At 41.4% G+C, this 26182-nt stretch overlaps 2 protein-coding genes across 2 annotated transcripts; one reads left to right on the top strand and one right to left on the bottom strand.

Moving 5' to 3' along the window:
* Positions 1 to 8548: 8548 nt before the first annotated feature.
* LOC149321336 (uncharacterized) lies at positions 8549 to 9905 on the top strand. Its single transcript, XM_089496205.1, has 3 exons — positions 8549 to 8967; positions 9080 to 9190; positions 9281 to 9905. Exons 1-3 carry the CDS (start codon positions 8674 to 8676, stop codon positions 9821 to 9823), a joined length of 948 nt encoding a protein of 315 aa, XP_089352331.1. The 5' UTR covers positions 8549 to 8673; the 3' UTR covers positions 9824 to 9905.
* Positions 9906 to 19685: 9780 nt separating this feature from the next.
* On the bottom strand, positions 19686 to 21128 carry LOC149321335 (uncharacterized). Its single transcript, XM_089496079.1, has 3 exons — positions 20624 to 21128; positions 20401 to 20511; positions 19686 to 20310 (listed from the first exon to the last, which is right to left on the bottom strand). Exons 1-3 carry the CDS (start codon positions 20915 to 20917, stop codon positions 19768 to 19770), a joined length of 948 nt encoding a protein of 315 aa, XP_089352205.1. The 5' UTR covers positions 20918 to 21128; the 3' UTR covers positions 19686 to 19767.
* Positions 21129 to 26182: the final 5054 nt, after the last annotated feature.

The following is a 26182-nucleotide window of genomic DNA, read 5'->3' as shown; positions in this document are numbered from 1 at the left end:
GGAGTGTCACAACATTTGATTGTTCTGATGCATAATATGTGCTCAAGACAAGAGGCTGTTGTCAGAACTGAATATGGAGAAACAGAATGGTTCCCAAGGCTGCATTCTATTTATTTTATTCAACCTGCTGCATATACTTGTGTTCAAGGTGACTTCATGTATAAGTCGAGGGAAGATTTTCAGGCCAAAATCATGAATTTTGATATTACCCACAGATAAGTCAAGAGTAAAATTTAGGGACATGTAACAAATGATCTAAAGGGGAAAAAACACTTCCCTCCCTCTTTGTCCTTCTCTGGAGTCTTTCTCTCTCCTGACCACCTAATATCACTCCCCTGGTGATGGAGAAGAAGATTGAAAAAGGAGGGAAGTGAAGTTAAATGGATGTTTGTTTGGGGGGCAGAGAAGGCTTTAACATTCAATTGGGAAGGGAGGGAAGTGGAGTTTAAATGGGGCATTTGTTTGGTGGGGAGAGATGGTTATAACATCAGATTGGGAAGCAAGCTCCTCCTTGTGGCATCTATCTGGTTGACATCTGAAGCGACAAATCCAGAAGCACTCTCAAGCTGCGGACACAGTCCTTTAGGGGAATTGTGACCCCATCCAGGACCAGTTGACATATCTCTATACCTGGATTAGGGGTCCCAACAATGAGTACCTCCTTTTTGTCTGGATAGGCCTGGGATGTATTCAGGTGACAAAACTGGAGCCAAAAACCTTGCAATAATATCAGAATGTCACCCAAATTAAGGGTTAAACTGGATTGAGGTAAACTGATTTAAATATCCATGCAATAAGCTCCTCAGAGATGTCTGATCCACAAGGTCCCAATGAGGTGAAATCAACTCAAGGGCAGGTAATAATAACAACAAAATCTTGCACTGGCTCACACTGCTGACTCATATTTTTAATGACTGAATGAGTTTTTATTGCTAAAAGCTATGTCATCACTGTTCAATATAATTAAGATGAAAAAGCAAATAAAATACAGTAATAATAAATTTGAAATAGATTACAGATAATGAGCAAATAATATATAAAATATACAAGTACAGAAATATAAAATCATATTTAATATAAGTTAAAAGCCCCCAGATGGGAACTATGTATCCATGTAGAAAAGTGTATGTTTGCAATGTGATCTGTAGTGCCTCTTCCTGACATAAACCCTGCTTAACCTCTGAGATTTTTCTCTCCATATGTGATTGGAGTCTATGCTGCAGGATTTTGAGCGTAATTTTGAGTGTATGGGAGATTAATGCTATGGTCTAAAGATGCTGTAGTCTTTGTGTCTCCTTTTTTTGGATTGAGATGTACATTGATTGTTTCCAGTCTGTCGGGCACCATTCTGTTTTCCATATGTGTGGGGGTTTGGAGCTTTGTGGCCATGTTCTGGAAGAGTGGCCACGTAGCCCAAAAACCCCACCAAAAATTATGGATTCTGGCTGTGAAAGCTTTCAACTTATATTTACCTTAGGGTCTATTAAAACTCTCAGATCCTAGAGCCTTTTCACATGTACTATTGTCAAGCCAGGTGTCACCCATGCTATTTTTGATCATTTTGTTTTTTCTGTCTAAAGGTAGTTTTTGTGGAAGTGTGCCTTCAAATCATTTTCAACTTATGGTGACCCTAAGGCAAACCTATCCTGAGGTTTTCTTGGAAAGTTTCTTCAGAGGGAGTTTGCCATTGCCATCCTCTGAACCTGAGGGAGTGTGAGTGGCTCAAGGTCACTCAGCGGGTTTCCATGGCCAAGCAAGGAATCAAACCCTGGTGTCCAGTTATAGCCCAATGCTCAAACCACTACACCATGGTAGTACCTTACCTTCTGTTGAATTTATTTTGTAACTTTTGTTTCTAGCACTTTAAACAATTGCAGTCATTTTGAATCCTGATCCTGTTCTCTGGGGAAGTTTCCTCCTCTAATTTGGTGTCATCTGCAAATTTGATAAGCATTCCCTCTATTCCATCATGCAAGTAATTTGTTAAGTGGTGAAACAAAACCAGGACCATGACAGAATTCTGTGACATGCCACTAGTCACTTCTTTCCAGGACAAAGGGGAATAATTGGTGCACACTCTTTCAATTAGGTCAATGAATCAGTTCCATATCTGCCTAAAAACAATAGTGCCAAACCCACATTTTACCAGCTTGTCTGCCAGAACATCATGGGCAACACTGTCAAAGGTTTTAATGAAATCAAGATATTCTAAATATGACATTGGTCCCTCAAATTCATGATCTTTCCTTTCCGCCTGCATCTTTGCAACCTCCAGATCATAATAACTACATGGTCCAACAAGCAATTACTTCTGAATACCCTACTGTGATACAAGGAATAAACCCTGCCATTTATTTAGTTTTAGTTGTATTGTTGTTGTTGTTGTCAGTTGTAGAAGTAGTATGAGTTTTTTTAAAGAAGTTTTTAAGTTAAGAGTTGTTTAACTCAGCATGCAGAGCAACTGAATAGACCCCGCAAATTTATCAGCAGGTAATTATTCATTTTTAAAAATTGGAGCAGATGTCCACTAAATGAGTAATTTGCTGCTTGCCAACAGCTACTTCTGGCAGGTTGTTAAGCAGGTAAATAAAATGAGGTGAAAAATATGAATAAAACATAAGCAGATCAGCTTAAGACACTTTGATCCTCATGTAGATTTGAAGAATTTATGCAAGTGTGGCAGGTGGAGCAGGATATTGTGTGACAACCTGTAGATGAGAGCCAATATTCCTGACCAGGGGGCACCTTCTCTATAATCTGAACATTTATGCAAACACGTGTTTGCTTGAGCTGAACAATCTCCCAAAGAATAAAGAAAAACGTGTTCATTATAGATAATGCGATAATCAGATTTTGCTCCAGCCTTGCCTGGATATCTGTCTTAAAACAATCTTACTTTGAGTGCTCCCATGAAATGAGGTAGGACAATTGTCCACTAAAGGGAAGACCTTTTTGGTGGTGGCACTTGGTTCTGGAGACATATATTTGATCAGTGTCAGGTGAAATTCTTTATGCACCTAAGTCTTAAAAAAAAATCATAGCCTCTTTTAGCCATACTCTCTTTATTCCCTTTTGACAGAACCCTCTTGCTTTTAAGTCTCATTTACTAGAACTGGGTGGTGGTGGGGGACTTGTATTGTGTGATTTTCCCCATAAAGAAAATTCCACTTACCTGAACAATGAAAAGTTCCCAATATTCACTGATTCCTGTTTCACTGATGGCCCCCAACACCACATGCCAATTTGTTCAAGAGAGTCACCCCATTATCAGAAGCAGATTTTCAGAGAGACAGGGGAAAGTGCAAAGGAAAGTTGGAGGCCAAAACTTCATTTTGTTAACCAACCTGCATTGCAATCATAGGATGAATGTTAGGGAGTTAAGATTCAAACAGATAACATTTGTACTGAGCTGTCAGTAACAGTGTCTCATAGTGAAGGCCAGTCATTCCAAATACAAGTGTAATCAATATATACGAGTCTGGATATCTGCTGTGACAACACTCCCTATTGATAAGCAGAAATACAAATACATTTATACATGCAGACAAGTCATTATTTCCATTAAAAACAAAACAAAAAATAAAACTGAGTAGCAACCAAAGGGAAAGATAATTACAAAAGCTTGCTTTGAAACACACATATATAAATGCATGAACATTTTCATTGTCATTGCATGAGTGAATCGTTTGTTCCATTTGTGGACAATCCTATGCATTTCTGTTCTGATGTAAATCCCACTGAGTTTAGTGAAGCTTACAAGCAAGAAAATGGGTATAGGATTGCAGCCTCAGTAATTTTATTCCTTGACAATACATTTTCAACAAATGACAGCCACCACTGCAGACAGGCTGTAGATAATTGGGGTACCCAATTATAGGATTTATGATCGGGGAAAGTGTCAGCATTCCTTTTCTTTCAGAGTCTGGAACAGAAGAAATGTCATCTGGGGCTTTTCTTGAACAGTACGTGCCTTAAAAAATAAAAAATAAAAACTACCCTACAGAATGTTCTGCTAAATCCCTCCTATCTTTGAGCTGAGACCATATATGCAAATAGAAGCAGACTGAGGGGATTAAAAATATGGTAGAAAATTAGCTTTTTAATACAGTAGATTTCATCCAGAAGGGACAATAGACAGGCTTTCATCCTCAGTAAAGCCACTTTAATGACAGCAAATAGACCAGATGAAGCTGTTTGTAGCCAAAACCAGGAAAGCTTCAGCAGGACATTCTTTGTGGAAACTAATCTTAGTCAACATAAAATGGAGCATAACATGACAAGATAGCTAGTCAATGATGAGACAAGACTGTTCTGTTGTCTATTTCAGTTGTTTCTGCTTTTATATTTTCTTGTGTGCTATTTTACCCTTTACATTTTCTTATTTCCTCCCATAGAAGCCAGCATGGTATAGTGGTTTGAGTGTGGGACTACATCTCTGAAGAACAAGGTTTGAATGCCTGCTCAGTTATGGAAGACCACTGTGTGACCTTGGGCAAGTAACACTCTCTGAGCCTCAGAGAAAGCCAGTAGCAAACTTCCTCTGAAGAAATTCTGCCAAGTACATCCTGTAGTAAGTTTGCCATAGGGTCAGCATAGGTCACAAATAACTTGAAGGCAAACAAAAACAACAACTGTCAGAAATGTGTGAAGCATGAAGGGCAGAGTACACCTTCCTAGCACAGTTAGCTCAATCAGGGGGTTCTTAGGTCATGGGGATTATTGCACCACTGGAAAACCCATTTTACCACTGCTGAATTGAAGCTTCGTTCAGGCTGTATCCTGGTGTTATGCATTGGCTTCTGTCCCAAAACCACCATCCAGGTACAGCCCAGCTCCAATGCAGGTCCCCAAGCTTGCTCCACATTGGAGCCAGGCTGTACTCAGATGATGGTTTTGAGGACAAAAGCTGTGCAATAACACCAGAATACAGCCCAAATGAAACTTCAGTTTGGCAGCAGAAAAAACATATTTTTCAGTGGTGTGATAATTCCCCATGTCTCACACAGTTAATGGTTGAGTGGAGATTAGAGGATTTTGGATATCCTCTAGTGCAGTAGACCATCAGTGGGTTCTTTTGACTTGCAAACCAAAAAATCTGTCCTATCACTTATGGTCTTTTCATATTCCAGATAAAGTAAGAAGAGCAGTGTTGGTTGAGTAGTAAATCCTTTGAGTAGTAAAAACTGGTGCCTTCAGGAGCTAGCCCCTAACATTGAAAAGTTTCAATCACAATTCAGTGTATTAATAAAAAACAAAAGGAAACAAAAACCCCAACAACTCCAGATAGCTGGCAGATCAAAGGCCACCTAAATGTCAAACAAGATATTTTGGATTGAAGGATTAAATAGTGCATCCAACTCAGTCCATATACAGAAAGTGGCTAGCCCTAGCCAGTTGATTCCAGCTTCATCACTAGTATTAGGATAGCAGTCAGACTAGTGGGGAAGAGGAGTGTTGTCAGAAAACCCTCTCCGTTTTCTACTTGCCCAGCCAAGCCAAAAAGCAAGACAATCTGGTATCTGGAGTAAATCAGCTTTATTCTCGAAGAGTAGGCTGCCAGGCACCTTAGGATGCACAAACAAGCAGCCTCCAATTCAGAGTGTAGTTACCATTACTGATAACACATTCATTAGCCACTCCCTATGTGGTAGCACCATACTATTCTATAGGTCACTGCAGACATGATCTGCCCTTGCAGACCACGCCTCTGGCCAATGCACATTCCAAGCAAAATTTGGCCAATGGTTACACAAACAATGTATACATGTCTGAAGACACAATGTGAAGCAGTGTGTGTGCTATCCTTTTAGAGCTGAATTTCTACTCATCAGGAGGGAGACTGTGCAACATTCACAGCTCTGGAAATACCCAGAGAGAACATCAAGCACAGCTAGGAACCTGCCATGGCTGCCACCCAAAAAACCCTGCAACTTCAGGCAGTGACCTGTACCTAATAGTAATGCTGAGCATGACATCAAGTCTTCTGACCAGGAAGGCCAAAACTTTTTTGTCATTTGTAAGGGACTGGCCTTGCCTGCCATTTATGATAGTTTAAGGGTTGAAAGCTCCCACAGTTTTCTTCATAATCATTCATTTAGGTTTGTCTTTTAGACAGTATTTATCCATCCAGATTTCTGCTTTGATTTCCCCAAATTCCAGAACATTTACCTTCTTCCCCCACAAGCAAGAGCCATCATTTCTTTAACCAGCTTCAAAACAGAGTTGAAAACCATCCTGTTCAGAGAAACCTTCCCAGGCATTGTATAATTGTCACTTACTATTTGATGTTCTTTTGGTGCCTGTTTATCAAACCATTTCCTGTATTGCTATGCATTGTATATGTATTATCCTACTTGAGAGTATGTATTTTCCCTGGAAGAAGATTAACCATCCATTATGAAGCCAAACCCTCCCTCCAGTCCATCTGCCTTGGTCCAGGCCTTGGAGGTAGAGAGGAACTGCTGGACCTCTTACCCTTTCCCTCCACCACTCCCTTCTCCTTCTGTGTCATGTCTTTTTAGATTGTAAGCCTGAGGGCAGGGAACCATCCAATTAAAAAGATTGTATGTACAGCACTGTGTAAATTTACAGTGCTTCATTAATAATAATAATAATAATAATAATAATAATAATAATAATAATTGTGCTCTCATTTCTGTCCTTCTGTATCCCTGGAAGGTCAAATTACATATGAAACTACTGGACTGAACCATAGCTGCCTTGATGGATGAGGAATTCTGGAATTTGCAACCCAAAAATTATTTTCAAACTTTTATGCTCAATGCCTATTTAGAACTTATATAAAAGGGTTCTTAAAAAAAGAAGTACTAACTTTATTTTTAAAGTGTGAAATATAATGCATAGGATCACAGCAAGCATGGGGGGAGATTTTAACTTTTCCTCACATCCTGCAATCTGGAGGGAAGAAAAACCTCTTCTGAGATTAGTGTTAGAATTTGGAGGAGATTGACCATTTGTACTATTGGGCATTTTCTTCCAAAGCAAACAGTTTCACTATGGAATCCTGGGAACTGAGCTTGTTTAGGGAGGAAAATTTAGAATTCTCAGGCCCTTTATAGACCGGCCTGAAAGGCCGGTCTGGGGGCAGAGTCAGGGTGCAGAGTCCTGATGACACATGCCACCCTGAAGACACTCTTAACACAAATTATGCAGTACACAGTTTCATGATGCACCTCTGGCGCTGCGTCCAGATGCTGTAGCACCGAAGGGGTGCTATGGCACCCTTTCAAGGGCACAAAAATGAGTTGCTTTTTGCCTTGAAAGGTTGGATCAGGGCTGCAACAAGAGGTTGGCACTGCCCCAATCCAGCATGAAAAGAGGCGGCATCCCGCCACCCCTTAGGGCCAATCTGTAGAGCCCCTCAGTCTGAGAATTCTAGTGTTTCACCAAGGCCCATGATTCCCTAGGATGGAACTGTAGCAGCTAACGTGGAATGAAAGTACTGTCATTATGTACTTTGAATGGGCCTCAAGACTCTTGGAGGTGAGGTGTTGAATCCCTGCACAGCCATGGAAACTCTGTATGGCCTTGGACAAGTGACACACTTTCAGCCTAAAAGGAAGGTAATGACCAACTTCCTCTGAATAAATCCTGCCAAGAACACTTTGATATCATATTGTCAAAAGTCAGAGTCAACTTGAAGGCATATAACAATAGTAGCAGCAGAAATACCACCACCACCACCACCATATTCTGCTTCAAAAATTAGTAAACTGCCTATCACAATGAGGTACATAGGCTTCCAGGGCAACAGTTGGCTTGAGAATTATACTTGGTGTACAGAAATCACTTTAAGAGGATCTTTGAAATCATGTGGCAGGTGTTATAATGCAGGTCACATCGATTTGCCACCAATTACTGACAGCTAACAAGAAGTATTTAATGATCTACACCATACCAACTCTGCAAAAGTTAAACATTGTTTCTGTAGAGGGAAAAGACCCAACACATTGTAAGCACTCAGATTGGATTTGAAAAGTTAGGGGCTATACAGTCAACCCCTTTACTGGCTGGATCAGGGCTGCGGCAACCTCACATCATGGCCCCAATCCGGCCTCTGGAGGGTGCAAAAAGGAGCCACAAACAGCGCCTTTTTTGCACCCTCCAAGGGGTGCCATAGCTGCAGCGACGTGGCTTTATGATGCCCATTCGGCACTGCATCATGTGGATGTAGCACTGGAGTAATGCCATGATGGTGAGCACTGTGTCGAGCAGCGTGTACCAAAATGGTGCCCTGAGACAGAGTCAGGGTGTCCAGTGTGAGGATGCTGTGCCCTGACGCCACCCAAAGGTCAGCACAAAGTGCCAGCCTGTATAGACTCTTGGCTGTTTTATCTTGAAATGCTGGCAAATGTGAATTTAGTTGCTTGCAATAGGTTTGGAACTCCAAAGTAGTAAAGGGTGGCACCTCTCGTCAAACTCATAAACCCCGCCCACTGACAGGTGCCCCGCCCCGGAAGTCCCGCCTTAACAGGAAGTCCCGCCTTAACCGGATATCCGGCCTCCTGCCGGAAGTCCCGCCCTCCCCGGATATCCGGCCTTCTGCCGGAAGTCCTGCCCTCCCCGGATATCCGGCCACGCCCCCCGCTTGTGGCCCCACCCCAGCATGAAACCCCGCCTGTAGGTGGAGCGTCTGAAGGGACTCATGTGACCATGATGATTCAAAAGGGCCAATCAGAAGACGGTTTTAGCAACGCTACAGGAAGCCTTTGGGCAAGCCCAGACATGTTCAGAGAAGACAACATGGAGGCCCCCACTACTTCTGCAAACTCTACAGAGCAAGAAACAGGGGATGTGAAGCCAAAAAGCAGAAAGCGTTATCCTAGCAATAGTTCAGATGATGGGCTTTCTACCTATGCTGACCTGGCTAGCGAAGAAGCTGATGAGATTTGCAAAGCATGGAACCGCCTGGTGGATGCCGTTTCAGCAGAACCAGCTGTAATGCAGGTAAAAAAGTGGTTTTTTTTTATTTTTAAAGGGTTTTGACTAGCCTTACAAAGTCGGCTCCCCACCTCTCCTCTAAAAAAACAAAAAAAAGACTATTTTCTTTATATTTTAGCAACCTCAGGCCAGTAGCAGTTCTGCAGAGAAGTGTGCTGAAGCATGTGGAGGCAACACATTACCTATAGCTCTGTGGAGGTTTGCAAGCATTGGCTGGAATGATATTCCAGTAAGTCATCTTTTAGAAGGGGATTTTGGTATTAAGTGTGTGTGTTTTAAAAATGCATTTTAAAGGTAATCTATCTTTTTTCTTTTTTAGGATTTCGTCGAGATGTCTACAGCTCAACCTAGCCCTGTGGTCATGGCTAAAATTCTTGGACTAGATGTTCCAAAAGAACCATTAAATTTTTCTCCCAGAGAATTGAAAGTTCTCATGCGGTCAACAATCAGAGCTGTGTGTTATGGAATCATCACCCATTGTTTGCAGCAATATCGCTATGAATCCTGTGTTGGCTGTGTAATCTCTGCCCCTGCTCAAAATTCCCATGACTGTCTGTTGTGGTCAAAACGTTATCTGTGTAGAAAACTGAGCTGGTTATGTGGGCAAATAGATTTTAAAAACGTGTTACACGTATATATTCTTGTAGCTTACAGTTTCAATGGCCTATTGATAACAAATGAGACTGTAGACCAAATCTTGCAACTTGTAACTAAAGTAGAGAGATCTGAAAATTCACTGAAGGAATTAAATAACATTTTGAAACCCAGGGATAAGCCTATTTTGGAGCATGTGTTAAAAGTGATTAAAAATAGATCTTATAAAACATTTCTAACAACTATTAACAGACCATCTGATCCATAAAGACTGACTAGAAGTTTGTTTGAAAACTGTTGGCTGCTTTGATATTTTTTTAAAAATGTTTGTTAAAAGGTTATAAAATAAAAAAGAGTTTATTTTAAAAAGGTGTTTGTGATTTTCTTTTCAAAAAAGTGACTACTCTAGAGCTGGCTCATAATGAGTATTTACAATGGGGGGGGGGGGTATCAGTATTCATGCACCACTCAATCTCCCTAGAAAACATGAGGCTTTGGTGGTGTGGGGGATACAAAATGGAGGGGTGGAGGGTGGAGATGGCTCTTTAAATTAAACAATGAAGAGGGGGTGGGGGGAAGCCTTCTTACAGAAACCCTCCAAACTTCCTGACCCTCCTTAGCCTAAAAACAGAAATAAAGCAAAGGAGAGATTCTTACAATTAAGCTGTACAGCTACCTCTCCAACCCCCCCCCCCCCACTTCAAACAAAAAGCAGAAATCAGGGTGGCTCTTAAATAATGTAGAGGGTTGAAAATCATTTTTTGCAACCCCCCAAGGCCCCCTCCCAATGTCTCCTAAACACAGAAACAAAAAGCATGGTTGAAGTTTTAAACAGACACTATATTTCCCTGGTGGGGCCCTCTGCAAAAAGTTTTTTAAAAAGAGAAAAGGGGAGGGGGGTGGCTTACCACATGGCTATGTGCCCTGCAACATGTACACCTTAGGGGTGGGGGGCCACCTTAGGGGGATGGAGGGACATAGATCCACCCCCAAGGACCACCTTTGGGTCATAGATCCACCCCCAAGGACCACCTTAGGGGGGGTGGAGGGACATAGATCCACCCCCAAGGACCACCTTTGGGTCATAGATCCACCTCCAAGGACCACCTTTTGGGGGAGGGGGGATAGATCCAACCTACCCTTTTTCTTAGGGGTGGGTGGGGGCAGGTCTCAAGAGCCAATCACAGACTGGTTACCTGACGTATAAAAGTTCTGCAGAGAAGGGGGTCTGTCCTTTTCTGGCTGCCATACCTGTGAGACTCTGTGGTTCTTGGTAAGTTTTTTCCTGTATATTCCATAGCATTGTTTTTTAAAAGAAGGCCTTTATAACTATTGCCTTTTCCCCATTTTTAAACTTTATTCAAAATGGGCTGTTGTGGGCCTTTTCCCTCACTAAAGAATAAATATTTGATGAATGTCCATTAATTTGGGGGGGAAAACTGAGCAGCTTTAAAATTACAAGCATAACATGCGGCTTTCTCTTTTTCCATGGACTTCATCTAAAATCTGGGGCTTTGGGCCATAAAAACATTGGTATTTATGCATTTTCCTGTTAAATGTTTTTAATTGTTAGCATGTAGTTCTGTTAGAAAGAAATTTTACATGTGCTACAAATGTTTTAGAAGCCTTTTTAAAAAATACTTTTCAAAGCTTACTGAGAGTAGAAATGTGTGGATTAGGATATACGGGTTTTTAAAATGTCTGGCAAATGGTTTCACTTGGAAACATGTGCTCAGCACTGTTTTAAATTTTTTTTTTTTTTTGTTAAATATATATTTTTAACAAAGCTCTTTTTGGTATTTATGAAACAAGGTTTAAAATGCTTTAGAAGCCTTTTTAAAAAAACTTTGCTTTGCTTACTGCTGGGTATGTTTGATGGGATTAAGAAAGATGTGTATTAAAAAGTCTGGCCCCTGTTTCCACATGCAAAACATGTGCTTGGTACATTTTTAAAAATTTTTGTCAAATATTATTTTAAAAAGCTCTCTTTTTGTGAAACAAGGTTTAAAATGCTTTATAAGCTTTTTTTTAAGAGTATTCTGGAGACTTTGTGGGAAGATTTGATGGGGGTAGAAAACAAAGCTCCAGAGGTGTTAATGGGTTTATGGTCAAGAGCTGATTACTCATACGCAGCAGAGTTACAGCCTTTTGTATTGTTAACTTTTGGCTTGTTGGTGCTAAAAGTTCATTTAATTGTTAAATAAGCCTATTTGGAAAACTTCTTTTTGCCATTTTCCCCCAAAAAGTTCTTTTTTAGGTTTTAAATTGTCTAATGTGCCTGTTTTAAAAGCTCTTTTTTTTGGTTTTTCTCAAATAAGTGCCCATTTGGAAAATCTTTTTATTCTGTTTAAAACTTTTTTTTTTTTGCCAGTTTTTCTTAAATAAGCCTGTTAACTACCATTGCTTTGAGCATTGCTTTGTGTGTGTGTAGGGGTTAGGAATTGATGGTGACTAGGTAATTTCAAAAGATTTTATTGGGTGGATAGCTTTGTTATAGGACATTAGCATACAAGAGCTTATGCCGGAAATAACAACCACTTTAGATATAAAATATTGTACAGACGGTTAAAAACAGCTGTTCTCATATTTCTGGGTGTAACTTCATGCGTCATTATTAAGCCGTTTTCCTGAAATAATGAAAAGAAAAAAACTGTTAGGGCAACACATTTTTCTCAATTGATCACTGGTTCCATAGGGTTTCCTAAAGAATATGTGTTAAACTTACCCAGCTGCCATTTTCCTTCATCCAGATGTGTTTCTCCATTATCAAATAGCCGGCAATGCAATTGGTAATTTGCTGTACATTTCCTGTTGTGAGAGGCACACCTCTGGTCTTCAGCTTTTTGGCAATAAAACCTCCAAATAAGAGAGTCATCACAATTCTTCCCCAGTTGATTTTTCCATCAGAAAATTGAGACCTCATAACTAAATGGATTATTTCACAAGCACGAGAAATATTTGGAATTTCCAACTGTGTTATTAAGGGTTCCATTTTTTCTTCCACGTGCTTCTGAGTTGAATTGGCCAATTTTTGTAAAGTGTGGTATATTTTTTCATCTATTTGTTCATCTGGAACTTGGTCACATACTAGATTTAAGTAAACATGAACAATGCTGAATGTCTGCCTCTCCATTTCTTGTCAGAAGCAGAAATGTGGCAGCTCAGTCTCAACAGTATAATTCTGTGGGGTTTTCTGATATGCGAGGGGTGGGTTTAGTGGGCATGTCTCAACATGTTTGTGTTCATCAGGCACAGCTGGTACTTCATAGCCCCTGCAAGCCATGGAAAAACAGGTCCAAAACGTTCCTTCAGAGGAGACTGCACAGGGCACAGGAGGGCTGGCTAAAACACAGGCCCCAAACCTGACACACCCAACAGATGAAGAATTAGGTAAAATTTGTGCTTAACAATATTAGCACTGCTTTGTGGGTCAAAAAAAAATAATAATTTAGAGGTGGGGGCTAACAACATTAAATGTGTTATTTTGTGGGTTTGTTCTTTCTGAAATTAGTGTCTTTTCTTTACAGAATTGATGTTTGCTGAAGGCAGCCACGAAGGCAATGCGGCACCTGAAACTCCAGTGACAACAAATAAAAGTGGAGGTACAGTGTGTGTGTGTGTGTGTGTGTGTGTGTTGTGGTATTTAAGGGCTGGGGGGGTAATGAGTGAGTGAGTGAGCTATAATACTTCTTATTTTGTTTGCTTTTAGACAAATCTCTGAAACGTAACAGAGAAGAACCCCACGATGCTACACCCCAGGCTTCTAAGAAGCAAAAAAATAATGAGCAGGTGATGGTGATTGACGGAAATCTCTTACAACGCTTTGAAGCCCGCAGAAAGAAAGCTGCAACGTTATCGGCCTGCTTTGTGGAGATGCAGAAAATGGTAGCGAAAGGTTGCGCGATCCTTAGACGGGCCAAGGGCTATGAAGCCCATTTGAATTATATGTGGGACAATCCAGTAACACAAGCTCATATGGATGCTTTTTACGAGAGTATTAAAAAATATAACGAGTACATGGTGGACAGGTCCCTTGAACATCGGCAGATAGGCAGAGGTAAACTACAACCAAGGATCAAGAAAGGCCGGAATGGTAAATGGTGCAGGGTGGCGGGGTACTGGAAGAAACCTGCCAATGGTAAACTGTACTGGAGAAGAAGAGTAACCACCCTGATTAACAGATCAAAAAAAGTACTCCACACTCGGAAAAATAATAGGAAATGTAAAGGGGGCCTGAACTCGAGGAGCCTGGTAAAAAACACTAAACATAGTGTTGATAATAACCAGCCTTCTTGTTCCAGCACCCCTTCTTCCGTGGCCTCTGACCCATCCAGGGCTGAGAACCAAAACCCCTGTGACTCTGTTTCTGATAATAACCAGCCTTCTTATTCCAGTGCAGAACCTCAGAATGATTTGGAGTCTTCTGAATCATCCAGGGATGAGAGCCAGCCCCTACCTGCAAACATCCCAGGCTCCCCAGATGATGAGGGCCCCCCTGCCGTGTATGCAGAGCGTGTACGCTCATGGCAGTGGACCCACAGGTTGTATCGTACAGTGCGTATCGGTGAGGAGTTCCGATTCAGAAACTTAGAGCATGTAACATCGTACACGCAAGCTATACACGCATTACACAACTCAATACAAAATATTCTAGACGATCTTAACCAGCGAATTAGTCTGGGAGATTGTGTTCAAATTAGACTGGAGGCTGATGGCCTAAGAAATCCTCTGTATTCTGTTAAAAAAAGTAAGGACCTTTTAAATGCTGAGGATTTTCTATCACAGTTGAGTAACCTGTTGCAAAGCAACATGGAAATCTGTGCCCATTCCAGTTTTCGTCTCATAATTACGATTGTGAAACCCCCAGGGGGCGGAGGGCATAGATCAATAGGCTCCATCCCCTCTAGTGAAATAGTTGCCAGAAAAAGAAAACATTTGGTTGATTTAAATTATACAGGCACTAACCTCTGTTTTGGCGGTGGCCTGATTGCTGTCATGAGTGAAAAGATTCCCACAGATGCAAAACTGCTGACAGCAGCCAGGCAACTGTATAAGGAGCTTGGCTGGTCCGATCAGAAAAAAGTGACCTTAAGTGATATTTCACATGCTGAAAACCACTTAAAAATTAATATTCATGTGGCACATTATTCTAAGAAGGTGTGATTGTTATGGTTATATAGGCTCTGGCAAAATATGCAAAAATTTCGTACCCCGAATAAGGCTTTTACATTGATTACCCCATAGAAGTGTTCGTCATGCAGAAGCAGCGTGTATGTTTTTTGATATTGAGGGCCTTGGGTTTTAAACAGACTCCACCCCTTCTTAGAATAATGTGCCACATGAATATTAATTTTTAAGTGGTTTTCAGCATGTGAAATATCACTTAAGGTCACTTTTTTCTGATCGGACCAGCCAAGCTCCTTATACAGTTGCCTGGCTGCTGTCAGCAGTTTTGCATCTGTGGGAATCTTTTCACTCATGACAGCAATCAGGCCACCGCCAAAACAGAGGTTAGTGCCTGTATAATTTAAATCAACCAAATGTTTTCTTTTTCTGGCAACTATTTCACTAGAGGGGATGGAGCCTATTGATCTATGCCCTCCGCCCCCTGGGGGTTTCACAATCGTAATTATGAGACGAAAACTGGAATGGGCACAGATTTCCATGTTGCTTTGCAACAGGTTACTCAACTGTGATAGAAAATCCTCAGCATTTAAAAGGTCCTTACTTTTTTTAACAGAATACAGAGGATTTCTTAGGCCATCAGCCTCCAGTCTAATTTGAACACAATCTCCCAGACTAATTCGCTGGTTAAGATCGTCTAGAATATTTTGTATTGAGTTGTGTAATGCGTGTATAGCTTGCGTGTACGATGTTACATGCTCTAAGTTTCTGAATCGGAACTCCTCACCGATACGCACTGTACGATACAACCTGTGGGTCCACTGCCATGAGCGTACACGCTCTGCATACACGGCAGGGGGGCCCTCATCATCTGGGGAGCCTGGGATGTTTGCAGGTAGGGGCTGGCTCTCATCCCTGGATGATTCAGAAGACTCCAAATCATTCTGAGGTTCTGCACTGGAATAAGAAGGCTGGTTATTATCAGAAACAGAGTCACAGGGGTTTTGGTTCTCAGCCCTGGATGGGTCAGAGGCCACGGAAGAAGGGGTGCTGGAACAAGAAGGCTGGTTATTATCAACACTATGTTTAGTGTTTTTTACCAGGCTCCTCGAGTTCAGGCCCCCTTTACATTTCCTATTATTTTTCCGAGTGTGGAGTACTTTTTTTGATCTGTTAATCAGGGTGGTTACTCTTCTTCTCCAGTACAGTTTACCATTGGCAGGTTTCTTCCAGTACCCCGCCACCCTGCACCATTTACCATTCCGGCCTTTCTTGATCCTTGGTTGTAGTTTACCTCTGCCTATCTGCCGATGTTCAAGGGACCTGTCCACCATGTACTCGTTATATTTTTTAATACTCTCGTAAAAAGCATCCATATGAGCTTGTGTTACTGGATTGTCCCACATATAATTCAAATGGGCTTCATAGCCCTTGGCCCGTCTAAGGATCGCGCAACCTTTCGCTACCATTTTCTGCATCTCCACAAAGCAGGCCGATAACGTTGCAGCTTTCTTTCTGCGGGCTTCAAAGCGTTGTAAGAGATTTCCGTCAATCACCATCACCTGCTCATTATTTTTTTGCTTCTTAGAAGCCTGGGGTGTAGCATCGTGGGGTTCTTCTCTGTTACGTTTCAGAGATTTGTCTAAAAGCAAACAAAATAAGAAGTATTATAGCTCACTCACTCACTCATTACCCCCCCAGCCCTTAAATACCACAACACACACACACACACACACACACACACACACACACTGTACCTCCACTTTTATTTGTTGTCACTGGAGTTTCAGGTGCCGCATTGCCTTCGTGGCTGCCTTCAGCAAACATCAATTCTGTAAAGAAAAGACACTAATTTCAGAAAGAACAAACCCACAAAATAACACATTTAATGTTGTTAGCCCCCACCTCTAAATTATTATTTTTTTTTGACCCACAAAGCAGTGCTAATATTGTTAAGCACAAATTTTACCTAATTCTTCATCTGTTGGGTGTGTCAGGTTTGGGGCCTGTGTTTTAGCCAGCCCTCCTGTGCCCTGTGCAGTCTCCTCTGAAGGAACGTTTTGGACCTGTTTTTCCATGGCTTGCAGGGGCTATGAAGTACCAGCTGTGCCTGATGAACACAAACATGTTGAGACATGCCCACTAAACCCACCCCTCGCATATCAGAAAACCCCACAGAATTATACTGTTGAGACTGAGCTGCCACATTTCTGCTTCTGACAAGAAATGGAGAGGCAGACATTCAGCATTGTTCATGTTTACTTAAATCTAGTATGTGACCAAGTTCCAGATGAACAAATAGATGAAAAAATATACCACACTTTACAAAAATTGGCCAATTCAACTCAGAAGCACGTGGAAGAAAAAATGGAACCCTTAATAACACAGTTGGAAATTCCAAATATTTCTCGTGCTTGTGAAATAATCCATTTAGTTATGAGGTCTCAATTTTCTGATGGAAAAATCAACTGGGGAAGAATTGTGATGACTCTCTTATTTGGAGGTTTTATTGCCAAAAAGCTGAAGACCAGAGGTGTGCCTCTCACAACAGGAAATGTACAGCAAATTACCAATTGCATTGCCGGCTATTTGATAATGGAGAAACACATCTGGATGAAGGAAAATGGCAGCTGGGTAAGTTTAACACATATTCTTTAGGAAACCCTATGGAACCAGTGATCAATTGAGAAAAATGTGTTGCCCTAACAGTTTTTTTCTTTTCATTATTTCAGGAAAACGGCTTAATAATGACGCATGAAGTTACACCCAGAAATATGAGAACAGCTGTTTTTAACCGTCTGTACAATATTTTATATCTAAAGTGGTTGTTATTTCCGGCATAAGCTCTTGTATGCTAATGTCCTATAACAAAGCTATCCACCCAATAAAATCTTTTGAAATTACCTAGTCACCATCAATTCCTAACCCCTACACACACACAAAGCAATGCTCAAAGCAATGGTAGTTAACAGGCTTATTTAAGAAAAACTGGCAAAAAAAAAAAAGTTTTAAACAGAATAAAAAGATTTTCCAAATGGGCACTTATTTGAGAAAAACCAAAAAAAAGAGCTTTTAAAACAGGCACATTAGACAATTTAAAACCTAAAAAAGAACTTTTTGGGGGAAAATGGCAAAAAGAAGTTTTCCAAATAGGCTTATTTAACAATTAAATGAACTTTTAGCACCAACAAGCCAAAAGTTAACAATACAAAAGGCTGTAACTCTGCTGCGTATGAGTAATCAGCTCTTGACCATAAACCCATTAACACCTCTGGAGCTTTGTTTTCTACCCCCATCAAATCTTCCCACAAAGTCTCCAGAATACTCTTAAAAAAAAGCTTATAAAGCATTTTAAACCTTGTTTCACAAAAAGAGAGCTTTTTAAAATAATATTTGACAAAAATTTTTAAAAATGTACCAAGCACATGTTTTGCATGTGGAAACAGGGGCCAGACTTTTTAATACACATCTTTCTTAATCCCATCAAACATACCCAGCAGTAAGCAAAGCAAAGTTTTTTTAAAAAGGCTTCTAAAGCATTTTAAACCTTGTTTCATAAATACCAAAAAGAGCTTTGTTAAAAATATATATTTAACAAAAAAAAAAAAAATTTAAAACAGTGCTGAGCACATGTTTCCAAGTGAAACCATTTGCCAGACATTTTAAAAACCCGTATATCCTAATCCACACATTTCTACTCTCAGTAAGCTTTGAAAAGTATTTTTTAAAAAGGCTTCTAAAACATTTGTAGCACATGTAAAATTTCTTTCTAACAGAACTACATGCTAACAATTAAAAACATTTAACAGGAAAATGCATAAATACCAATGTTTTTATGGCCCAAAGCCCCAGATTTTAGATGAAGTCCATGGAAAAAGAGAAAGCCGCATGTTATGCTTGTAATTTTAAAGCTGCTCAGTTTTCCCCCCCAAATTAATGGACATTCATCAAATATTTATTCTTTAGTGAGGGAAAAGGCCCACAACAGCCCATTTTGAATAAAGTTTAAAAATGGGGAAAAGGCAATAGTTATAAAGGCCTTCTTTTAAAAAACAATGCTATGGAATATACAGGAAAAAACTTACCAAGAACCACAGAGTCTCACAGGTATGGCAGCCAGAAAAGGACAGACCCCCTTCTCTGCAGAACTTTTATACGTCAGGTAACCAGTCTGTGATTGGCTCTTGAGACCTGCCCCCACCCACCCCTAAGAAAAAGGGTAGGTTGGATCTATCCCCCCTCCCCCAAAAGGTGGTCCTTGGAGGTGGATCTATGACCCAAAGGTGGTCCTTGGGGGTGGATCTATGTCCCTCCACCCCCCCTAAGGTGGTCCTTGGGGGTGGATCTATGACCCAAAGGTGGTCCTTGGGGGTGGATCTATGTCCCTCCATCCCCCTAAGGTGGCCCCCCACCCCTAAGGTGTACATGTTGCAGGGCACATAGCCATGTGGTAAGCCACCCCCCTCCCCTTTTCTCTTTTTAAAAAACTTTTTGCAGAGGGCCCCACCAGGGAAATATAGTGTCTGTTTAAAACTTCAACCATGCTTTTTGTTTCTGTGTTTAGGAGACATTGGGAGGGGGCCTTGGGGGGTTGCAAAAAATGATTTTCAACCCTCTACATTATTTAAGAGCCACCCTGATTTCTGCTTTTTGTTTGAAGTGGGGGGGGGGGTTGGAGAGGTAGCTGTACAGCTTAATTGTAAGAATCTCTCCTTTGCTTTATTTCTGTTTTTAGGCTAAGGAGGGTCAGGAAGTTTGGAGGGTTTCTGTAAGAAGGCTTCCCCCCACCCCCTCTTCATTGTTTAATTTAAAGAGCCATCTCCACCCTCCACCCCTCCATTTTGTATCCCCCACACCACCAAAGCCTCATGTTTTCTAGGGAGATTGAGTGGTGCATGAATACTGATACCCCCCCCCCCCATTGTAAATACTCATTATGAGCCAGCTCTAGAGTAGTCACTTTTTTGAAAAGAAAATCACAAACACCTTTTTAAAATAAACTCTTTTTTATTTTATAACCTTTTAACAAACATTTTTAAAAAAATATCAAAGCAGCCAACAGTTTTCAAACAAACTTCTAGTCAGTCTTTATGGATCAGATGGTCTGTTAATAGTTGTTAGAAATGTTTTATAAGATCTATTTTTAATCACTTTTAACACATGCTCCAAAATAGGCTTATCCCTGGGTTTCAAAATGTTATTTAATTCCTTCAGTGAATTTTCAGATCTCTCTACTTTAGTTACAAGTTGCAAGATTTGGTCTACAGTCTCATTTGTTATCAATAGGCCATTGAAACTGTAAGCTACAAGAATATATACGTGTAACACGTTTTTAAAATCTATTTGCCCACATAACCAGCTCAGTTTTCTACACAGATAACGTTTTGACCACAACAGACAGTCATGGGAATTTTGAGCAGGGGCAGAGATTACACAGCCAACACAGGATTCATAGCGATATTGCTGCAAACAATGGGTGATGATTCCATAACACACAGCTCTGATTGTTGACCGCATGAGAACTTTCAATTCTCTGGGAGAAAAATTTAATGGTTCTTTTGGAACATCTAGTCCAAGAATTTTAGCCATGACCACAGGGCTAGGTTGAGCTGTAGACATCTCGACGAAATCCTAAAAAAGAAAAAAGATAGATTACCTTTAAAATGCATTTTTAAAACACACACACTTAATACCAAAATCCCCTTCTAAAAGATGACTTACTGGAATATCATTCCAGCCAATGCTTGCAAACCTCCACAGAGCTATAGGTAATGTGTTGCCTCCACATGCTTCAGCACACTTCTCTGCAGAACTGCTACTGGCCTGAGGTTGCTAAAATATAAAGAAAATAGTCTTTTTTTTGTTTTTTTAGAGGAGAGGTGGGGAGCCGACTTTGTAAGGCTAGTCAAAACCCTTTAAAAATAAAAAAAAACCACTTTTTTACCTGCATTACAGCTGGTTCTGCTGAAACGGCATCCACCAGGCGGTTCCATGCTTTGCAAATCTCATCAGCTTCTTCGCTAGCCAGGTCAGCATAGGTAGAAAGCCCATCATCTGAACTATTGCTAGGATAACGCTTTCTGCTTTTTGGCTTCACATCCCCTGTTTCTTGCTCTGTAGAGTTTGCAGAAGTAGTGGGGGCCTCCATGTTGTCTTCTCTGAACATGTCTGGGCTTGCCCAAAGGCTTCCTGTAGCGTTGCTAAAACCGTCTTCTGATTGGCCCTTTTGAATCATCATGGTCACATGAGTCCCTTCAGACGCTCCACCTACAGGCGGGGTTTCATGCTGGGGTGGGGCCACAAGCGGGGGGCGTGGCCGGATATCCGGGGAGGGCAGGACTTCCGGCAGAAGGCCGGATATCCGGGGAGGGCGGGACTTCCGGCAGGAGGCCGGATATCCGGTTAAGGCGGGACTTCCTGTTAAGGCGGGACTTCCGGGGCGGGGCACCTGTCAGTGGGCGGGGCTTATGAGTTTGACGAGAGGTGCCACCCTTTACTACTCTCCAAATGCCCTGATTTTGATCTAATGAACTTTAATACTATAATAATTCAAACCAAGGCGGGATACAAACCGCCATATAGTACGTATAGGACGTCATAGAGGCGCCGCAAAAAGAAGCTCCGAAATGGAGCTTCTTTTTTGCTCCGCGCGGGAGCCGCGCGGTTTGGCTGCTGCGGCTCCCGCCCAAGATTGATTAGGAGTTAATTTATATTGTGTACAGTCTACATGGTTTACATGACTAACCAATCAAATTCCACCTATTTCTGCACAACCCTTTTGCTGCTGTAATCCTTTAGGTCCCCCCCACCAAAAAAAAGGTAAAACGAAAAGTCTTGTTTTCAATGGATATACATAGAATATTTTATCTTAATCCTTGAATTGCTCCTTGTCAAAGGAACCTATCAATTTAAAAGCTGGATCTGAAAGCACACAAACCCTCCTGATGAAACTGAAGTTGAATGAATCAGTCTCTAGTTCAGTGTTTCTTTTTCATTTGTGGTTTGGCATTCATTTTTCTTCATGCTTGATAGTTCCTTTGAGTAGCAGATAGGAAGTTTTGTTGCTGCTTTGGCTTCATTCATTTCCACAGCGGCTGCTTCAACATCTGACTTCATATTAATTTATGATTGTAAACAAAAGCACATGTGATAACACCCTGTTAGAGAAGAATACACTATGAAACACAAGGCAGAAAAAGACATCATATTACGCACACCATGTTTCCAAGATCCATTTTGGTGATACCGAGGCATACAAAAATCAAAGATTATTTGAAATCTGGTAGGAACAAAAACCTGGCCCTTCTCTGTATGCATCAATCTGCCTCTCCAATTCTGGCATCATCTTGTTAAGTCATACATGTCCCAAATCCAATTCTTGGGTAAGCAGTCTAGATCACATCCAGCATGTTCTACATTAGAACCTGGGTGAGACAGCCTTAATACTTAATACTTACCTGTTATACTGGATCTTACAGGAAAACCCAGAGCCTTCTGTTCCCACACTGTGGTGGCTGTCTGCATCAGCATACTGTTGCCACCATAGGTTGCTCATCCTGGGATCAGAACAAGGTGACCAACCATGTAACCATTGTAGGACACCCCAGTCTGGCTTCAGAAGTGACCCATGGCAACAGCAGACAGCACAAGAACAGAGGCTGAGGGGGCAGTTTGGGGAAACTGTGGTTTTAGGATACTCTGGGCTGCCCCAGAGTATTCTAGCCAGTGCAGATAATGCCTTAGTTCAATTTATACTTCAGTGAGGAAATTAGACATTATGGTGTTTTCCCATCACTTCAAACTTCAAACCTAGCAACTTGACATTCATAACTTTGTCAACAAGCAAAACAAAAGTTCTGCGTTTAAATGGTCAGTCTCAGCAGGGATAACATGAAGCCCTGGATGGGGCTACATTTTCCCCAGAAGATCATGTTCAAAGTGTGCTTTTGTTAGGGCTTTGACCTTTTCACAGCATTTTGAAGGTATAGTACATCTAGATGTCACTTATCTGTAGATGGCTGACCCACCTCAAACATAGGATACACCAGAAACTTTCTCAAGGTAGGATTGTTTTGGTTCAAGGTTAACAAGTAATGGGAAAAATACAATTTTATCCATTTTTCTTAACAATTCTCTCTCTCTCTCTCTCTCTCTCTCTCTCTCTCTCTCTCTCTCTCTGTGTGTGTGTGTGTGTGTGTGGGAAACTATTATCAATCAATAAGATATATAAAAATTAAAATTCTAAAATTATATCTATAAAAATGTGCAGATTCCAAGATAATAGAAAATTCTTATCTGATATCAAGCTCCATAGCTGGAGTGGGAATCATGTTGCTGGACTGCAACTCCCAGCATTCCTAGTAAGTAAGTAAGTAAGTAAGTAAGTAAAAGTTTATATACCACCTTTATAAGACGAAGGCGGTTTCCAACATACATACAACAATACAGCAATATAAAAACATCAAAACATAGCATTAAAAACCTTTTACAATAAAACAATAAGCACCACAATTCGTGCCAGCTTGACATGCTGACGAAGGGGGCAAGGAGAGAATACTTTAGGGGTCAGGGAGTCAGGGGTAAGCTTGCTCGAACAAGAATGTTTTTAACCCCTTCCTGAACTGGGTAAGGGAGGCGGCTGAGCGGAGCTCAAAGGGCAGCGCGTTCCAGAGGCTGGGGGCCGAGATGGAGAAGGCCCTCTTAGTGGTGGCAACTAATCTGGCCTCTGGAACCCTTAACAATTGCTGCCCAGTTGATCTGAGTGTGCGGGGCGGATTGTACGGGGAGAGGCGGTCCTCTAAGTACCCTGGGCCCAAGCCATTTAGGGCTTTATAGGTAACAACCAACACCTTGTATTGCGCCCGGAAGCGAATAGGCAGCCAATGGAGGTCTTTTAAGACTGGTGTTATATGGCTGGTTCTAGGTGTATTAGTAACCAGCCTTGCTGCCATGTTCTGTACTAATTGTAGCTTCCAGGTATGGTACAAGGGTTGCCCCATGTAGAGTGCATTGCAGAAGTCCAAGCGAGAGGTTACCAGAGCATGTACCACCATTTCTAGGTCAGCCCGGCCCAGGTAGGGACGCAGTTGGCGTATCAGCCGAAGCTGATAACAGGTGCTCCTGACCGTCACACTCACCTGAGATGTAAGGTGAAGCGACGAGTCAATGAGCACCCCCAAACTGCGTATCGAGTCCTTCACAGGAAGCGTGATCCTGTTTAGGACAGGTGGAACCACCACCATTCCCAGACCGGGGGAACCTATCACGAGTACTTCCATTTTCTCTGGATTCAAGCTGAGTCTGTTTTCCCTCATAAAGCCCATTACCGACTCCAGACAGGCCACGAGAGGAGAGATGCCATCCCTGGTCACTGCATCAGTCAGAGACATAGAGAAGACTATTTCGGTGTCATCAGCGTACTGATAACTCCGCGCCCCATGTCTCCGGATGATCTCTCCCAGAGGTTTCATGTAAATGTTGAAAAGCATGGGAGACAGAATGGCTCCTTGAGGGACCCCAGATGTAAGGGCCCTCCTGTCGGAGCACACGTCCCCCAGCTGCACCATCTGGAACCTCCCAGAGAGGTAGGATCGGAACCACTGGAGCGCAGTGCCCCCAATTCCCAACTCTGCCAGGCGCTCCAGAAGGATACCATGGTCAATGGTATCGAAAGCAGCTGAGATGTCTAAGAGCACTAACAGGGACACACTCCCCCTGTCCATGTCCAGACGGAGATCATCGACCAAGGCGACCATAGCAGTCTCAACCCCGTAACCCGCCTGAAAGCCGGTTTGAAATGGGTCTAGATAATCCGTTTCATCCAAGATCGATTGAAGCTGGATTGCAACCGCCCTCTTGATCACCTTCCCTGAAAATTCCTCACCATTAACTATGCTGACTAGAGCAACAGAGAACTGCAGTCTAACAATCCACTGTGACTGATACAAGCTGAAGTGAAAATTCGGTTGGGTGCATCTCCACTGTAGAAATAATGCAGTTTGACACTACTTTAAGTGTTGTAGGTCATTCTATGGAATCCCGGCATTTGTTGCTTTACAAGGTCTTTAGCCTTCTCTGCCAAAGAGTGCTGATGCGTCATAGAACTACAAATCCCAGGATTCTGTAGGATGGAGCCACAGCAGTTAAAGGGGTGCCCAAGTGCATTATTTCTACAGTGTGGATGCACCCTTTGTGTTAAGGTTGCCAGGCAAAATAAGTGACAGGGCCCTAGTTTCTTTAATGGTTGTGTAGAAGAAAAAAATTGAGCAGGTGGTACAGCTAGCAGGTTCTTCACAACCATTAAGCAAACAGGAGTTCTGTTTTCATTTCACCTGGCAAGCCTAGTTAGTATAGTTGTGTTGCATTTTTCAATTTACAGACATTATCACAGGAGACATTATAACACTTAACCTCCAGTGCAGCTGGTTTTACAATGGAAAAACACTGGATTCTGTCCTTGAACTATGAATGTACTCTGAATATCTATTTCCTACCACAATGAAACCATCAGATACAGGCCCTATATACTCACACCCACCAAGTACACAGGAGTAGTGAGATTCAAGATACTGATATGCTCAAAACTAGCATATTAACACCTAATTTGTATCTAGCTGATAAATTCATTGCTACTTGAAACTGTAATTACTTCATTATTTAAATTATCAACCTTCTCAGAAATGTAAGCTCTGCTTTAGTTTTTCAGAAACTACAATGGGGTGAAAACACTCTCAGAAAAGAGTTATTAAAAATGTGTCTTCTAGACCAGATAACAATAATTCTGAATTGTGCCTTTGAGGAAGAAACTAAATCAGAATTTACATATTAAATAAATTTAAGAATATAAGTTTTCTTGAAAATCTGCTAAAATCAGTGTTGTTATCATATTTTTATATATATTTTAGTGCTAATTAATTATTTTCTATAACAATATTTCTAGCTACCGTATACACTCAACTATAAGTCTGTCTCTTGTACAGTCCGCCCTCCTTATAGGCGGGCTTGCCTTCCGCAGCTTTGAGCTCATGCGGAAAGCAAGCCCAGGCATAAATAATGGGGCGCATACTCGTGCCGTGCACCCCATGCGCTGCCGCAAGCTTTTGCCACCAAAGAGAGAGGAAGGAAAAACCAACCTCTGCAGCTACCGAAAAATAGACATATGCAGTCATAATTTAAGCATATGCCTGTTTGTGCCACATACAGGATGTCATCCATAGATAGCTACATCCTGTCCTACCAAAGTTAAAAACCTTCACATAACATCAAAGAAAATCATGCATATCTTGGGGTTCAAAGAACACAGATTGGTAGACCACACATTAGTGTTTGCTGGAGGGAGGGCTGGCAAAGTGTTGTGGAGAATATAGGAGGAGAAGTACAGTTGTGTTGCATTAATTCTCAGCATTCTAATGTTGCAAGTCTCATCAAGCCCTGCCCTGTGGCTGCTTCTTAAGGTATGTATCTTGATGTTGTCATTGTTTTAGTTCACTCCAAACTTGAAATT

This window comes from Sceloporus occidentalis, unplaced genomic scaffold (genome assembly GCF_023333645.1).
Source record: "Sceloporus occidentalis isolate IW3139 unplaced genomic scaffold, rSceOcc1.0.p SCAF_1, whole genome shotgun sequence".
In the NCBI taxonomy this organism is placed as follows: Eukaryota; Metazoa; Chordata; class Lepidosauria; order Squamata; family Phrynosomatidae; genus Sceloporus; species Sceloporus occidentalis.
This window is presented reverse-complemented; position numbering and strand designations above follow the sequence as displayed.

What these genes read in the sequence shown, in the direction of transcription:
- LOC149321335 (XM_089496079.1), bottom strand. Translation starts at nt 20,917, where the DNA reads ATGATGATTCAAAAGGGCCAATCAGAAGACGGTTTTAGCAACGCTACA. An exon ending in CAGAACCAGCTGTAATGCAG is followed by an intron (nt 20,512 to 20,623) that starts GTAAAAAAGTGG and finishes TTTATATTTTAG; the next exon opens with CAACCTCAGGCCAGTAGCAG. An exon ending in TTGGCTGGAATGATATTCCA is followed by an intron (nt 20,311 to 20,400) that starts GTAAGTCATCTT and finishes TTTCTTTTTTAG; the next exon opens with GATTTCGTCGAGATGTCTAC.
- LOC149321336 (XM_089496205.1), top strand. Translation starts at nt 8,674, where the DNA reads ATGATGATTCAAAAGGGCCAATCAGAAGACGGTTTTAGCAACGCTACA. An exon ending in CAGAACCAGCTGTAATGCAG is followed by an intron (nt 8,968 to 9,079) that starts GTAAAAAAGTGG and finishes TTTATATTTTAG; the next exon opens with CAACCTCAGGCCAGTAGCAG. An exon ending in TTGGCTGGAATGATATTCCA is followed by an intron (nt 9,191 to 9,280) that starts GTAAGTCATCTT and finishes TTTCTTTTTTAG; the next exon opens with GATTTCGTCGAGATGTCTAC.